Raw genomic sequence first — 16627 nt, forward strand, 5'->3', positions numbered from 1 at the left:
CTGGTCACAGGTTGTCGCCTCCTGTGAGGCTGTAAATTCATGGATGGAGGCCTGGAAGGGACAGAAGACCTCCATCTCTGCACTTCCTCTTCTAATGGGAAAGATGTTTTTAATGCAGGTGGTGTCTATTGAACAGCCCTTTGGTGTTCACAAACCCTGTGATTTGTGCATCTCAGGGTTTGCAACTGCAAAAGGGTTCTGGAAACCTGGTCATTAGTCCTCAGAAACAATTTCATATGTGTTTATTGTTTGAAGGCCACTGTAAAATGAGGCCTCAAAGATGCCAGGACCCAGGCATTCCCAGCCTGGCTCACTTGACTAAGCTGAGTGACCTTGTAAACATTGCTCTATTTTCTTTACCAAGAATACTTTTGTTGATACAACTGAGTGGCATCAACAAACAGGTCAAATCCCAGTATTTAGTGTATTACAGGATACAATTAAAATCGAACTTTAGAACTAGTAAGTCCAGAACAATCAATATATTTCAGTCTTTTTGTGACTTACAAATTGAAGTGCATTAATTTTTTATAAGGGTGCACTAACTTATATAAGGATAATGGAATGGAGACACAATCTTATAATACAATGTAAAGATTTCTGGAATGTTAAGAAGAAATTCAAGATATATCTAACAAAGCCTGCAAGAATCTACCATGGTCTGCTAGAGACACATGCATGAACGTGGAGGCACACACTTAGTAATGCACATGGAGCATTCAGTTACTGCTGAACGTGAAAGCACACCGTTACTAGTGAACATGAAGCAGAGAGTTACTATTGATCAGGGAGGACACAGTTACTGGAGAAAATGCTGCCATATCCTTACTAGTGAACATGAAGCGCAGATGACTAGTGAGCGTGCAAGCACCCCTGTACTAGTGAACATGAAGCACACAGTTACTGGTGAGCATGAAGCCGTACTCTTAGTAGTGAACATGAAGCGCATAGTTACTGGTGAGTGTACAGCACACCTTTACTAGTGAACATGAAGTGCCCAGTTACTGGTGAGTGTGCAAGCACAAACCTACTAGTGATCATGAAGCACACAGTTACTGGTGAGCGTGTAAGCACACCTTGAGCGTTCAAGCACTCCCTCACTAATGAGCATAAAGCATGCAATTACTGGTGAGTGTACAAGAACATTTTGCTACTGAACATGAAGCACACAGTTACTGGTGAGAGTGCAAGCACACCCTTGCTAAATAAATGAAGTCCACTGTTATTTGTGAGCGTGGAAGCATACACTTAGTAGGAAACATGAAGCACAAAGTTACTGGTGAGTGTGCAAGCACACCCTTACCATTGAACATGAAGCTTGTAATTTCTGGTGAACATGCAAGCACACTCTTGCTAGTGAGCATGAAGTGCACAGTTACTGGTGAGCCTGCAAGCACACCCTTGCACATGAACATGAATCACGCAGCTACTGGTGAGCATGCAAGCACACCCTTAATAGTGAACTTGAAGCACACAGCTACTGGAATGCGTGCAAATACACCCTTACTAGTGAAGATAAAGTGCACAGTGACTGATGAGCGTTCAAGCACACCTTTGCAAGTGAACATGAACCGCACAGTTACTGGTGAGCGTGCAAGCAAACCCTCACCAGTGAACATGAAATGCACAGTTACCGGTGAGCATGCAAGAACACCCTCACTAGTGAACATGAAGCGCACAGTTACTGGTGAGCGTTCAAACACACCGTAGCTAATGAACATAAAGCACACATCTACTGGTGAGTGTGCAAGCAAAGTCATAATAGACAACATGAAGCGCACAGTTACTGGTGAGCTTGTAAGCACACCGTCACTAGTGATCAGCACACCCTCATTTGTGAACATGAAGTGCACAGTTACTAGTCAGCATGCAAGCACACCTTCATTAGTGAACATGAAGCGCACAGTTACTGGTGAGTGTGCAAGCACACCTTCACTAGTGAACATGAAGCGCATAGTTACTGGTGAGTGTACAAGCACATCTTCGTTAGTGAACATGAAATGCACAGTTACTGGTGAGCATGCAAGCACACCCTTGCTAATGAACATGAAGCACACAGTTACTGATGAGCATGCAAGCACATGCTCGCTAGTGAGCATGAAGTGCGTTGTTACTGGTAAGTGTGTAAGCACATGCTCGCTAGTGAACATGAAGTGCACAGATACTAATGAGTTTGGAAGCACATCTTCATTAGTGAACATAAAGTGCACAGTTACTGGTCAGCATGCAAGCACATCTTCGTTAGTGAATATGAAGCACACAGTTACTGGTGAGCATGCAAGCACACCCTTGCTAAGGAACATGAAGCATACAGTTTCTGGTGAGCGTGCAAGCACATGCTCGATAGTGAACATGAAGTGCACAGTTACTGGTCAGCATGCAAGCACATCCTCGCTAATGAACATGAAGTGCACAGTTACTGGTGAGTGTGTAAGCACATGCTCGCTAGTGAACATGAAACGCATAGTTACTGGTGAGTGTACAAGCACATCTTCGTTAGTGAACATGAAGCACACACTTACTGGTCTCCCTCCAGATGGGCAGGTACTCCTCCTGCTGGATGTCCAACATGATCTCCAGGCCGTTGCCCATACCGCCCTGGCGGGTCACCTTGGGGTGGCGCTTGTCTGCGTTGAAGGTGTAGCACTTCCCATACCTGGTGTAGACCTAGAAGAGAGACAAGGCAGAGGTGAGTGCAACCTACACAGACATCTTCACAAGAAACAGAGGATTCAGGTGACCTGTGTTAGAGTGGTGACCTGCTGCATGGGCCACTGGTCAGAGGCATGCAGCCTACCCTTGGCAAGGGCTCCTAAGGGAAACAAGACACCTGTGTTCTACAAGAGCACACAGGGGCATCAAGGCAGTCCCCCATGTGCTGGTCCCTGACATGGAATATGCTCTACTCTGGGGCTCTCAGGAAAATCAGTGACCCCTAACAGAAACAATGGATCTGCCCTCCCCAGGGCCTCGAAAGGATGCCCTCGTCACCAGCCCTTCAAAGATGGCGTCTAGTACATACATGCGCACCTTTCTAGCTGATGCATTTTCAATACACTAAAACTATGGTTCTTAACCTGGGGTCTTCAATGACCACTCAGGGGGTCCTCCCTCACTGTTTAGAAAATTAAATAATATTAGCAGATTATTAAAGTGTGTGTGTGTATATGTATATATATATATACATATATATATATACATATACACACACACACACACACACACAAGCAATGTACAATAGACAAGTTCAAAATAGCTTCTAGATCTGAAGAATTTAGACACTTTACATGAAGTTGATGTCCTTAGCTTGATCTGTGAGAGCAGCAGAAACACAGCAAACAGAATGTGGCAGGAGGGATTGGTGGCGTCACTTGAAGCAGTGTTGTGGCTTACAAAAAGAGAGTTTAAATTAGGAACAAAAAGGACAAACTGTAGTACTAGAGTCCAGCATACTGCTTCGTCTTTTAGAAATAAAAGCACTTTTAGAAAAGCCCCAACCTTCCCATTAAAATTAAAATTTCGATTCTTTAATATTTTTTAGTTTGTGACTGTAATAAAATATTTCATAAATTGATTAATTCTTGTTTCTATATTTTCGTGCATTGTTTTGAGATTGAAATTATAGAAATTGCTTTGGTTGGCTGAATATTAACTAATGTTGGAAGCATCAGTATCGGGTGCCCTGGGGTACCGAGGAGAATGGACCGTACCAAAGACTCCGGCTGCCAGTAGGGCTGTCCTGGGCAATGACCCGGAGAATGCGAGGGACGTGTGAAAATTCGCATAATTTGCTTTTGCTTAATGATGCGATATTCTGTAAAAATGATATGAAATTATGTGAAATGGAAACCTGGCATTTAGGGCCATATGTACGAACACATTTTCCGATAGACATAGAATGGGTAAAACCCTTTGATACATCTGGCCCTTAGTGCTATATTGTAGTGCAAATTGCATCTTTGCATCCATTCTGGATGTGAGGACACAGTTCATCCTAACAAAGAGCACAAAAGAAAGAAACAAGTGCCGCTTGTGTTATAGTTGTTCATGTTGTTCTCGTGCTCCTGTGCTAAAAGTTGCTGGAATCTGTTTGCATTCCACTGGGTTCAATCACAGCAGCACCTCTCAGCCTATCATCCTTCCAAGGCTGTCCAATGAGAATACCTCATGTTGGATAACAGACATGAGGCCTGATTATGAGTGGGCTGGTTAATTCCTACCCATGCGTAAACCCTTGTTTATGCATGAGTCGGAATTACAAGTATGAAGGTATTTAACACCTCTGATAATTATCCAAATACGTTGCATAACTCTACTCAACTCAGACCACTACTCCAAAAACCCTCCGCTGACCACAGCGAACCAAAAAACTACTGGCCAACCTCCCTGCTCCCATTCCCAGCAAAGGTACTGGAAAAGATCATCAACAAGCAACCCATCACATACCTGCAGCAGAACCAACTACTCGATGCCTCCCAATACAGCTTCTGTAGCAATCACAGAACCAAAACTGCCCTGATCGCAGCCACCGACAACATACAAACCCTCCTCGACTGAGGACAAACAGCAGTTTTGATCCTCCTCGACCTCTAGGCAGTCTTCGACACTGTATCCCACCACATGCTGATCAAAAGACTCCACCACATCGGCATCAAAGGGGACAGGCTCAGATGGATCGCCTCCTTCCTCACCAGAAGAACCCAGAAGTTCCACCTCCCACCTTCCATATATGAACCTAAGGAGAGCACCTACGGTGTCCTCCGGGGCTCATCCTTCAGCCCCACGCTCTTCAACGCACATATTATCCCGCTGGCCAACATCGTCAAATCCCACGGTCTCAACATACTTTCCTACGCAGACACCCAACTCATCCTCTCACTCACCGACGACCCCTCCACCACCAGAACCAGCTTCCACAGATGCATGACAAGTGGCGCTGATTGGATGAAGAACAACGGCCTGCAGCTGAACACAGACAAGATGGAAGTGCTGATCGTTGTCGTCAGCAGCAGCACATGAAACAACTCCTGGTGGCCCCCAGACCTAGGACCCACACCCACTCCTCTGACCATGCCAGAAACCTCAGAATCATCATTGACAACAAGCTCACCGTGAAATCACAGATCAACGCCGTCTCCTCTGCCTGCATCCTCACTTTGCGCATGTAAGATCTTCAAGTGGCACTGTGACCTCATCACCAGCTGACTGGACTGCGACAATGCCCTCTATGTAGGAATCGCCTCGCACCTCCGACAGAGATTTCAGACCATACAGAACGCAGCAGCCAGACTCATCCTCGGCCTTCCCAGACGAACCCACATCACACCCCACCTTAGACAACTCTACTGGCTCCACGTACAGAAGAGATGCCCATTCAAGCTGCTGACCCACGCACACAAGACTCAAAGCAACCAAGGACCTGCACACATTAACCACCGCCTGACCTGCCACAAACCATGGAGAAGACGCCGCTCTGCCTCCCTTTCACTTGCCCATACTCCCCGCATCTACCGCAGCAGAAGTGAGGATGCTCGTTCTCTCATGTGCAGCAAAAAAACCTGGAACAGCCCCCGCACGCACCTCTGGACCATCACCTCACTTCTGGAATTCCAAAGGGCCCTCAAGACCTGACTGTTCAAATAAGCTTTCGGGACCTGCAAGCGCCTGGATACCCTGTCAGGTGATTAGCCTCGCTTTATAAATCCTGATTTATTTATTTATTGACTGATTGACTGACATACCTCAACCTTAATGGGGGAATAGCAAAATTTCCATATCATGCAGAGTTTAGCCATTGAAACACCATAATCCGCATTTTATTCTCCACAAACTCATAATAGCTGTTATTTATCGCACCCATAAATAATTTACCCCAAGGTATCTTATTTCTCAGGTGCATAAACTCGTAATCTGGCCCATAGGGTCTGAGCACACCTGGCAAACTTATAATATTGAAAGCGCCATACTTGGGGACAGCAAAGCTTTTCAGCATCCTGTCTCTGGAACGAATGTTTATGTTTCAAAACCAGGAAGGTTTGTTAAACATTTGCAAAGTTACAAACTCAAATCATCAGGATTCATTGTAATTCTATAGCTAATACATTAATTCATTAGTCAACATATTGCGAAGTAATTCAAAATCTTATGGACAAAGAGAAACTATTTTGAAGTTGCCTCCAGTAGAATGGGGAAGATCCACTCTCCCATGGAGAGGAACCCCCTACACTGCTAGGCTAGGAATACTGAGGAATCTGAAGGAAAGTCAAGGAAGCAAAATGATGCCACTAATTCTATGAAAGGCTGTAGCAAGCTTCTGCTCCAAATGAGGAAAAAAGGGACTTTGCATTTTAAAGCAGGCAGAAAAGGATCTGAATCCAAAGGCAAGTGAAAAGGCATCTGAATCTCCAGTGTGAGAGAGTATGAAGGGAACTTGACCTAAAGGCTGCAAACGGTCTCAAATTGAAAGAATTCTACCATTATCAGTAAAAGAAACTTCTCAAACAGCCAACCAATCAAGTGAAGACCAAAAACATACAATTTCAGTCTCATTAAAATATGCAAAACGTTTTCACAAACAAGCTATGAGGGTGATCTCCAAACTAGAAGGTAAGATGTGGTCTGTTTGCACACAGAGGTACAGTTAGAGTTCCTCCATTCAATTAAGAAACTCAACCACAGTCTCAAAGAGCAAAACATTATTTTCTAAAGGAGGAAGGAGAAAAAATAAGCACAATACATCTTCAATGATGCTTCAGCTTTTTGACTACAAAATAAATGTTCACTTTTCACAAAGCAAAGTGGCAGCTAACATGAGCCATTTTAAAATACAGGCTCACGTTTGTGAGAGTAACTTTTAAAGTGAAAAGGACACTTTCAATACAAGTGTGTGTTACATGTTAATTTTATATGAGCAAAGCATTTCATTATAAAAAAAAATCTTTACCAGGTGAACTTCTTGGTTAAGGCGCCAACATTTGCAGCCGACTAGCATAGCGAGGCAGCCAGTCTAATCTGATGGTGCCCATATTTTAAGGCCATTCACCGGCTCTTGTATGTAAATTCCTTGAAAAATAAAGATTGTATAGCTGGAAGTTTCCCACATCCATGCATGATGTGCTGCTCCAGTCCAGAGTTTTTTTCCTTTGAATTCTGGGACTTGTAGTCCTCTTTTATAATGGAATAAACAAGACTACAATTCTCAGATTCCTCAAAAAAACCTGGACTGCAGCAGCACATCACTCATGGACCTGGGAAACTTGGCAGGGCTGAGGTTGCAGAGTTTTCTCAAGCGCTCCGACATCTGTTTGAAACTCTTTCTCTTTCGTGACCTTGTTTTTTACTGAATGTCTTCCATTCATTAAGTTGCAAAAATCATTTTTTTTCTCCAAATGCTAGTGATTTGTGAATTACTTATGATGTTAAAAGTGGTGTCATCTTTCTTTTGATACCTACTTTATACCTTTTAAGGAGTACACAAAAGCATGACTACCTCCTCTTGGTAATTACAGACCCTGTATCCAGTCCTGGACTTCTATTTGACAGGATAATGCATTCTGGGAGTTGTAGTCTTGTTTGGCTTCCATTGAATAATTAGACGGACACACCTGAAAACAGTAATTTGCAGTCAAAAGTTCAGGGCTGGAGACAGCGGGTCTATTTACAATAAACTGACGCATCGCAGCAAGTGGGCTTGCTGTGCTTCCCTGCACCACAGGGAAAAGGCAGAAATGCACCATATTTACAAAATATGACGCATTCCTGTCATTGTCCCCTGCCCTGCACCCTTTTAGCTGACTAGCGACAACGCAGGCACCCATGCACCATTGTGGAAGGGTTCCTGTGTTGCATGCAGGATGGTTTTTTTTTGCAAAAAGGGACACTTTCCTGCACAAAAACAATCCCTGGAGGCACTTTCCTCTTTCTATGTGTGGAGGAGAAATAGAGATATTTCTCCTTGTTACGCCTCCCCTGGGGAGGCGTACGTTTTTGACGCATTCCCAGGTTTACAGAGGTCTATAAATCTGGGAATGTATCAAATCTATGGGCGTGAGGAAAACCCATGCAATGCCCATGGAACACCCCGCTGATGCAGAGTTAAGGAACGCAGCACAAGATGCAACTTACACCATATCTATGAAGCCACGAAAAGCCATGCAAAGTGGCTGTGCGTGGCCTTGAAGATATGGGCCTGCACTCTGCGCTGCCGGAGCGTCATATAAAGTGACGTACTGCGGGCGCAAGGGGCTCGTAAATATGCCCCCGTGTCAATGATGACTTGGAGTGTAGTAGTCACCCTAATGCGTACACGGGTATATATGGTAATTTGTTAATAGCCTTTAACTGGGTGACCTGTAGCAAGGGTGACATTTCACCAAAAACTCAGAGGTAGAAGAGGTGAGGACACATTCGTCACCCCTCCCCAGCGACACGACATCAATGACATTTCATGGCCTTTGGCTCCAGTGACATTGAAAAACGTAACCACGAGGCAATCACAGAGCGAACATTTCTGCAATGTAAGTATAATATTAATCTAATAATTACAAGATCTCACTAAAGTAAAGAAGCGAACAAATCCCAGGGTCACGGTTGAAACACACCATTCCCACATAGTCACCAGACTACTTTTCTTGTAAATATAAACAAATCTCTAAAAAAAAAACAGAAGCAAAAATCCATCTCTTCTCCCGTCCAGTCCAACCCCCGCACCCAGGGAAAGATATTTTTGGGGCTTGATATTTGGCTGACATCTCCTCAAACATCAGAATTCTGTGTGCCTGAGAGGTGCTCATTAAAACGCGATAACACCCCTCCCCCCCTTTCATCCTGGATGCAGCTCCTGAGGGTTCCTCCTCCCTGCAGCCAGAATTAATTGAGACTTTTATGTCAAAGATAATCCCGCCAACAGTGTCTTCTTGCAGTGAACTACAAAGCGCGCAGGTGAAGGCTGGGCAGCTCCAGCAGCCAATAGGGTCAAAGGGAGGGCGGGAGCAGGTGAGTGTCTGTGTCCCTCCTGCAGTCAATAGGCTCAAAGGGAGAGCAGAACAGGTAAAGGTATGTGTCCCTCCTGCAGCCAATAGGGCCAAAGGGAGAGCGGGAGCGGGTGAAGGTCGTGTCCCTCCTGCAGCCAATAGGGTCAAAGGGAGAGCGGAAACAGGTAAAGATCTGTGTCCCTCCTGCAGCCAATAGGGTTTAAGGGAAGATAGAAGCAGGTGAAAGTCTCTGTCCCTCCTGCAGCCAATTGGGTCAAAGGGAGGGCGGGAGCAGGTGAAGGTTTGTGTCCCTCCTGCAGCCAAAAGGGTCAATGGGAGGGCGGGAGCAGGTGAAGGTCTGTGTCCCTCCTGCAGCCAATAGGGTTGAAGGGTTAAGGTCTGTGGCCCTCGGGCAGCTATAGGGTCAAAGGGTGAAGGTCTATGTCTCCCCTGCAGACAATAGAGTAAAAGAGAAGGCGGGAGCAGGTGAAGGCTGGGAGTTCCAGCAGTCAATAGGGTCACAGGGAGGGCAGCGGTAGGTGAAGGTCTGTGTCCCTCCTGCAGCCAATAGGGTTAAAGGAAGAGAGGCAGCAGGTGAAGATCTGTGTTTCTCCTGCAGCCAATAGGGTCACAGGGTGAAGGTCTGTGTCCCGCAGTTGAGGAGTGAGCGGATGTCATCTGTGGCGGCGAGGAGGGCGGTCTCTGTGCTGTGGTTGCTCCTGAAACCTGATTCGGTTTACCAATGTGTTTACGGAGCTGTGCGTTGATGGCTTTTTCAATGACCTTGGCCGGGAAAGGCAGCAGAGGGCTGGGGCGGTAGTTCTTGAGATACATGGGGTTGGCCATGGGTTTTTTTCAGAAGCGGGCGGATTTCGGCGTTTTTCCAGTCCTCGGGGAAGGTAGGTGTCTCCATGGAGCAGTTGAGATTGTTGCGGAGCTCGGGTGTGATGGAGGTGTTGGCTTTGTTGAAGATGTGGAGGGGGCAGGGATCAGTAGGGGCTCCGAAGTGGATACTGCTCATGATGGAGCGGGTCTCGTCCGTGGTGAGGGGGGGTCCAGCAGTGTAGGATCTTTGATGGTTCGGAGGATCCAAGCTGCAGGGTCGTTGGTGGGCTGGGAGGGTTCTGGGGTCCGAAGCTATTGTAGATGTCCTTGATTTTTCGATGGAAGGTGGCTCTTCTGTCGCAGAGGTCCTGAGATGGAGGGATGTTCACCACTTTCGACTGGGGTTTGGCAAACTCTTTGACCATGGCGAAGAGTTCTTTGGTGTTGTGTGTGGTGGCGCTGACGTGGTCTTGCAGGGCGGCTTTTCTAGAGGATCTGATGAGGTGGTGGCAGATGGGAGAGTACCTGCACTTGTCAGCACTGCTGCAATGCATTCAATGGGAGAGTACCTGCACTTCTCAGCACTGCTGCAATACATTCAATGGGAGAGTACTTGCACTTCTGAGCACTACTGCAATACATTTAATGAGAGAGTATTGGCACTTCTCAAGAGCAAACAAGTACTCTAAAGAGAGAGTTCCTGCACTTCCAGACTTCCATTTAAAGCACTGGAGCACATAGTACTTGTACTAGGGCACACGTAGAGCATAAGTCCACAGTATTTTCCCCACTTATCAAATGTGAAAGATTGGACTATGTTTGAATCACAATTCTTTGTTCTATTTTATTATATGAGCAGCAAAACGAATGTAAAATAATGTTGCTCTACTTTCTGAAGGTTCTTTCTGGACTACATGTTTAAATTAACAGCTCTGTGACATTAGTACAGTGATTTCCAAGCAAAAACATGTTACATAACCTTACACCTGCAAGACCCACAATGCAATAGGAGACCAGAAAGAGAAGACAGACTCTTAAAGGCATGGTACCCCCAGGAGACGCGTTCTTATGAGAGATGCTGATACGGGTTTGTTTGAGGATGCTAAGAACATAGGTTTTTTGTCCAGTTCCTTGCAACTAAGTTGACAGTGGCAACATGCCAGGGGAGGAGTTCCCTTCTACCACGGACTGCATAGCTGCCATGTTTCCCAGGTCCATGTGTGATGTACTGCTCCACTCCAGGCTTTTGTATTTACATTCTAGGTGTTGAAGTTCTTCTTTTATAATGGGAAAAACAAGACTACAAGTCCCAGAATTCAAAGAAAACAATTTGGCAAGGAACAGCACATGACACATGGACCTGGGAAACTTGGCAGGACTGAGACTGCTTTATGGTCAGACACTGACCCAATAGTGAATTACAGTGAACATAAAAGATATTTTGAGCTATGGAAACCCGCAATTGATATTTAACAGATGAACTGTGACATAAGCAACTACAGTACCCAGAGTGCAATGGGGACAAGAAAGAGAAGAAGTTCTGAAAGCCAGGGTAGCCGGAGTGTTATTGATGTTGGTTTATGAATATATCCATAACGCATGCACTTAATTCCGTTCTGTTTCCTTCACACAGACACATCCCTTGGCAGACATTTCCCCTCCCACGTCAGTGAAGGACAAGAGAGCTGTCACCACAGCGCCCCCTGGCGCTCCCTGATGAATGACACCTTATTCACTCATTGACAACTGCACTGAGTGACTTGTGTCTTACATGGCATGCTGTGTTTGTGCAGACAGCAGGGGCTGACTGATCGTCGGGGCTGGTCGCCTGCAGCCAGGTATCACTCAGTGATTGATTCCTCACTCCACTCCCTCTTGAAGCAGGAAACATGTTTGAAGACCAATTTGTCACCAATTACCGTAACCGGGTGATTGATGCTGGCACCGCGGTCCTCTCTGTGTGCAGGGCTCACTCCTCGGCCATCAGTCACTCCACAGCAGCCTGTCAGTGCGTGTCTCAGCAGACGAGCAGCACTGGGCCGTGTCTGCCGCTCTCTCACCTGCGCGAGGAGACATCATTAAATGGCTGCTCTGTGATCCTGTGGGTACCAGAGGCGCGAAAACAGCCCCGCATCAGTGCCATGCTCACTCGAGAGGCAGCGGGGCTCGCATCCCCTTGTAGGAGATAATCTGCTCTACGACCACTACAGCGCTACACTACACCGTCCTGGATACATCATCCCCATGCATCACCCCACTACACCTTCCTCGACGCATCACCCCACTACAGCGCTACACCTTCCTCGATACATCACCACATACATCACCCCACTACACCTTCCTCAATACATCACCCCACTACAGCGCTACACTACACCGTCCTGGATACATCATCCCCATGCATCACCCCACTACACCTTCCTCGACGCATCACCCCACTACAGCGCTACACCTTCCTCGATACATCACCCCATACATCACCTCACTACACCTTCCTCGATACATCACCCCACTACAGCGCTACACTACACCGTCCTGGATACATCATCACCATGCATCACCCCACTACACCTTCCTCGACGCATCACCCCACTACAGCGCTACACCTTCCTCGATACATCACCCCATACATCACCCCACTACACCTTCCTCGATACATCACCCCACTACAGCGCTACACTACACCGTCCTGGATACATCATCCTCATGCATCACCCCTCTACACCTTCCTCGATTCATCACCCCACTACAGCGCTACACTACACCGTCCTGGATACATCATCCCCATGCATCACCCCACTACACCTTCCTCGACGCATCACCCCACTACAGCGCTACACTACACCGTCCTGGATACATCATCCCCATGCATCACCCCACTACACCTTCCTCGACGCATCACCCCACTACAGCGCTACACCTTCCTCGATACATCACCCCATACATCACCCCACTACACCTTCCTCGATACATCACCCCACTACAGCGCTACACTACACCGTCCTGGATACATCATCCTCATGCATCACCCCTCTACACCTTCCTCGATTCATCACCCCACTACAGCGCTACACCTTCCTCGATACATCACCCCATACATCACCCCACTACACCTTCCTCGATTCATCACCCCACTATAGCGCTACACTACACCGTCCTGGATACATCATCCCCATGCATCACCCCACTACACCTTCCTCGACGCATCACCCCACTACAGCGCTACACCTTCCTCGATACATCACCCCATACATCACCCCACTACACCTTCCTCAATACATCACCCCACTACAGCGCTACACTACACCGTCCTGGATACATCATCCCCATGCATCACCCCACTACACCTTCCTCGACGCATCACCCCACTACAGCGCTACACCTTCCTCGATACATCACCCCATACATCACCTCACTACACCTTCCTCGATACATCACCCCACTACAGCGCTACACTACACCGTCCTGGATACATCATCCCCATGCATCACCCCACTACACCTTCCTCGACGCATCACCCCACTACAGCGCTACACCTTCCTCGATACATCACCCCATACATCACCCCACTACACCTTCCTCGATACATCACCCCACTATAGCGCTACACTACACCGTCCTGGATACATCATCCCCATGCATCACCCCACTAAACCTTCCTCGACGCATCACCCCACTACAGCGCTACACTACACCGTCCTGGATACATCATCACCATGCATCACCCCACTACACCTTCCTCGACGCATCACCCCACTACAGAGCTACACCTTCCTCGATACATCACCCCATACATCACCCCACTACACCTTCCTCGATACATCACCCCACTACAGCGCTACACTACACCGTCCTGGATACATCATCCCCATGCATCACCCCACTACACCTTCCTCGACGCATCACCCCACTACAGCGCTACACCTTCCTCGATACATCACCCCATACATCACCCCACTACACCTTCCTCGATACATCACCCCACTACAGCGCTACACTACACCGTCCTGGATACATCATCACCATGCATCACCCCACTACACCTTCCTCGACGCATCACCCCACTACAGCGCTACACTACACCGTCCTGGATACATCATCCTCATGCATCACCCCACTACACCTTCCTCGACGCATCACCCCACTACAGCGCTACACCTTCCTCGATACATCACCCCATACATCACCCCACTACACCTTCCTCAATACATCACCCCACTACAGCGCTACACTACACCGTCCTGGATACATCATCCTCATGCATCACCCCTCTACACCTTCCTCGATTCATCACCCCACTACAGCGCTACACCTTCCTCGAAACATCACCCCATACATCACCCCACTACACCTTCCTCGATACATCACCCCATACATCACCCCACTACACCTTCCTCGATACATCACCCCACTACAGCGCTACACTACACCGTCCTGGATACATCATCCCCATGCATCACCCCTCTACACCTTCCTCGACGCATCACCCCACTACAGCGCTACACCTTCCTCGATACATCACCCCATACCTCACCCCACTACACCTTCCTCAATACATCACCCCACTACAGCGCTACACTACACCGTCCTGGATACATCATCCTCATGCATCACCCCTCTACACCTTCCTCGATTCATCACCCCACTACAGCGCTACACCTTCCTCGATACATCACCCCATACATCACCCCACTACACCTTCCTCAATACATCACCCCACTACAGCGCTACACTACACCGTCCTGGATACATCATCACCATGCATCACCCCACTACACCTTCCTCGACGCATCACCCCACTACAGCGCTACACTACACCGTCCTGGATACATCATCACCATGCATCACCCCACTACACCTTCCTCGACGCATCACCCCACTACAGCGCTACACTACACCGTCCTGGATACATCATCCCCATGCATCACCTCACTACACCTTCCTCGATTCATCACCCCACTACAGCGCTACACTACACCTTCCTCGATACATCACCCCATACATCACCCCACTACACCTTCCTCGATACATCACCCCACTACAGCGCTACACTACACCGTCCTGGATACATCATCCCCATGCATCACCCCACTACACCTTCCTCGATTCATCACCCCACTACAGCGCTACACTACGCCGTCCTGGATACATCATCCTCATGCATCACCCCTCTACACCTTCCTCGATTCATCACCCCACTACAGCGCTACACCTTCCTCGATACATCACCCCATACATCACCCCACTACACCTTCCTCAATACATCACCCCACTACAGCGCTACACTACACCGTCCTGGATACATCATCCCCATGCATCACCTCACTACACCTTCCTCGATTCATCACCCCACTACAGCGCTACACTACACCATCCTGGATACATCACCCCATACATCGCCTCACTACACCTTCCTCGATTCATCACCCCACTACAGCGCTACACCTTCCTCGATACATCACCCCATACATCACCCCACTACACCTTCCTCGATACATCACCCCACTACAGCGCTACACTACACCGTCCTGGATACATCACCCCATACATCGCCTCACTACACCTTCCTCGATACATCACCCCACTACAGCGCTACACTACACCGTCCTGGATACATCACCCCATACATCACCTCACTACACCTTGCTCGACACATCACCCCACTACAGCGCTACACCTTCCTCGATACATCACCCCATACATCACCCCACTACACCTTCCTCGATTCATCACCCCACTATAGCGCTACACTACACCGTCCTGGATACATCATCCCCATGCATCACCCCACTACACCTTCCTCGACGCATCACCCCACTACAGCGCTACACCTTCCTCGATACATCACCCCATACATCACCCCACTACACCTTCCTCAATACATCACCCCACTACAGCGCTACACTACACCGTCCTGGATACATCATCCTCATGCATCACCCCTCTACACCTTCCTCGATTCATCACCCCACTACAGCGCTACACTACACCGTCCTGGATACATCATCCTCATGCATCACCCCTCTACACCTTCCTCGATACATCACCCCACTACAGCGCTACACCTTCCTCGATACATCACCCCATACATCACCCCACTACACCTTCTTCAATACATCACCCCACTATAGCGCTACACTACACCATCCTGGATACATCACCCCATACATCGCCTCACTACACCTTCCTCGATACATCACCCCACTACACCTTCCTCGTTACATCACCCTATACATCACCCCACTACACTTTCCTTGACACATCACCCCACTACAGCTCTACACTACACCGTCCTGGATACATCACCCCTCTATATCGCTACACTACACCGTCCTGGATACATCACCCCCATGCATCACCCCACTACACCTTGCTCGACACATCACCCCACTACAGCGCTGTACTACACCGTCCTGGATTCATCACTCCACTATACCGTCCTCGATACATCACCCCACTACAGCGCTACACTACACCGTCCTGGATGCATCACCGCACTACAGCGCTCCGAGTTCTTCGCCTGGTCGTTACACGGCTCCGACTACATTACGGTCATTGCGTCACTGCAGGTGAGTTAACTGAGCGTGAGTGTGATTTATTTGGCATCGGGTGGGGAGCATTAGCTAACCTGGGTGCGGGGGGCAGTGCTGGGCTGGCCTTCGAGCAGTCTGCCTGCCTGGCACTGCCAGGTGTGCCAGTTTTGAATGGTCAGCTTTGGTTGCTTCTTTCAAGCTGGCCTTCTGGCAGTGCCAGGCCCCACCCTGGAGGGGGCTCTAGCACTGGAACACATACTGCTCGGTGTGTAGCGTCAGACACAGCAGGGCCGGGTG

At 48.1% G+C, this 16627-nt stretch overlaps 1 protein-coding gene across 2 annotated transcripts in view; it reads right to left on the reverse strand.

Moving 5' to 3' along the window:
- The window catches only part of ASIC4 (acid sensing ion channel subunit family member 4), a 942253-nt gene that overhangs the window by 47900 nt on the left and 877726 nt on the right, over nucleotides 1-16627 (reverse strand). For both annotated transcript variants that reach the window (XM_069227149.1, XM_069227150.1), the window contains exon 2: nucleotides 2523-2667. In XM_069227149.1, coding sequence (XP_069083250.1) covers nucleotides 2523-2667 — 145 coding nt within the window. The remainder of the gene's footprint in view (nucleotides 1-2522; nucleotides 2668-16627) is intronic.

This window comes from Pleurodeles waltl, chromosome 3_2 (assembly GCF_031143425.1).
Source record: "Pleurodeles waltl isolate 20211129_DDA chromosome 3_2, aPleWal1.hap1.20221129, whole genome shotgun sequence".
Lineage (NCBI taxonomy): Eukaryota > Metazoa > Chordata > Amphibia > Caudata > Salamandridae > Pleurodeles > Pleurodeles waltl.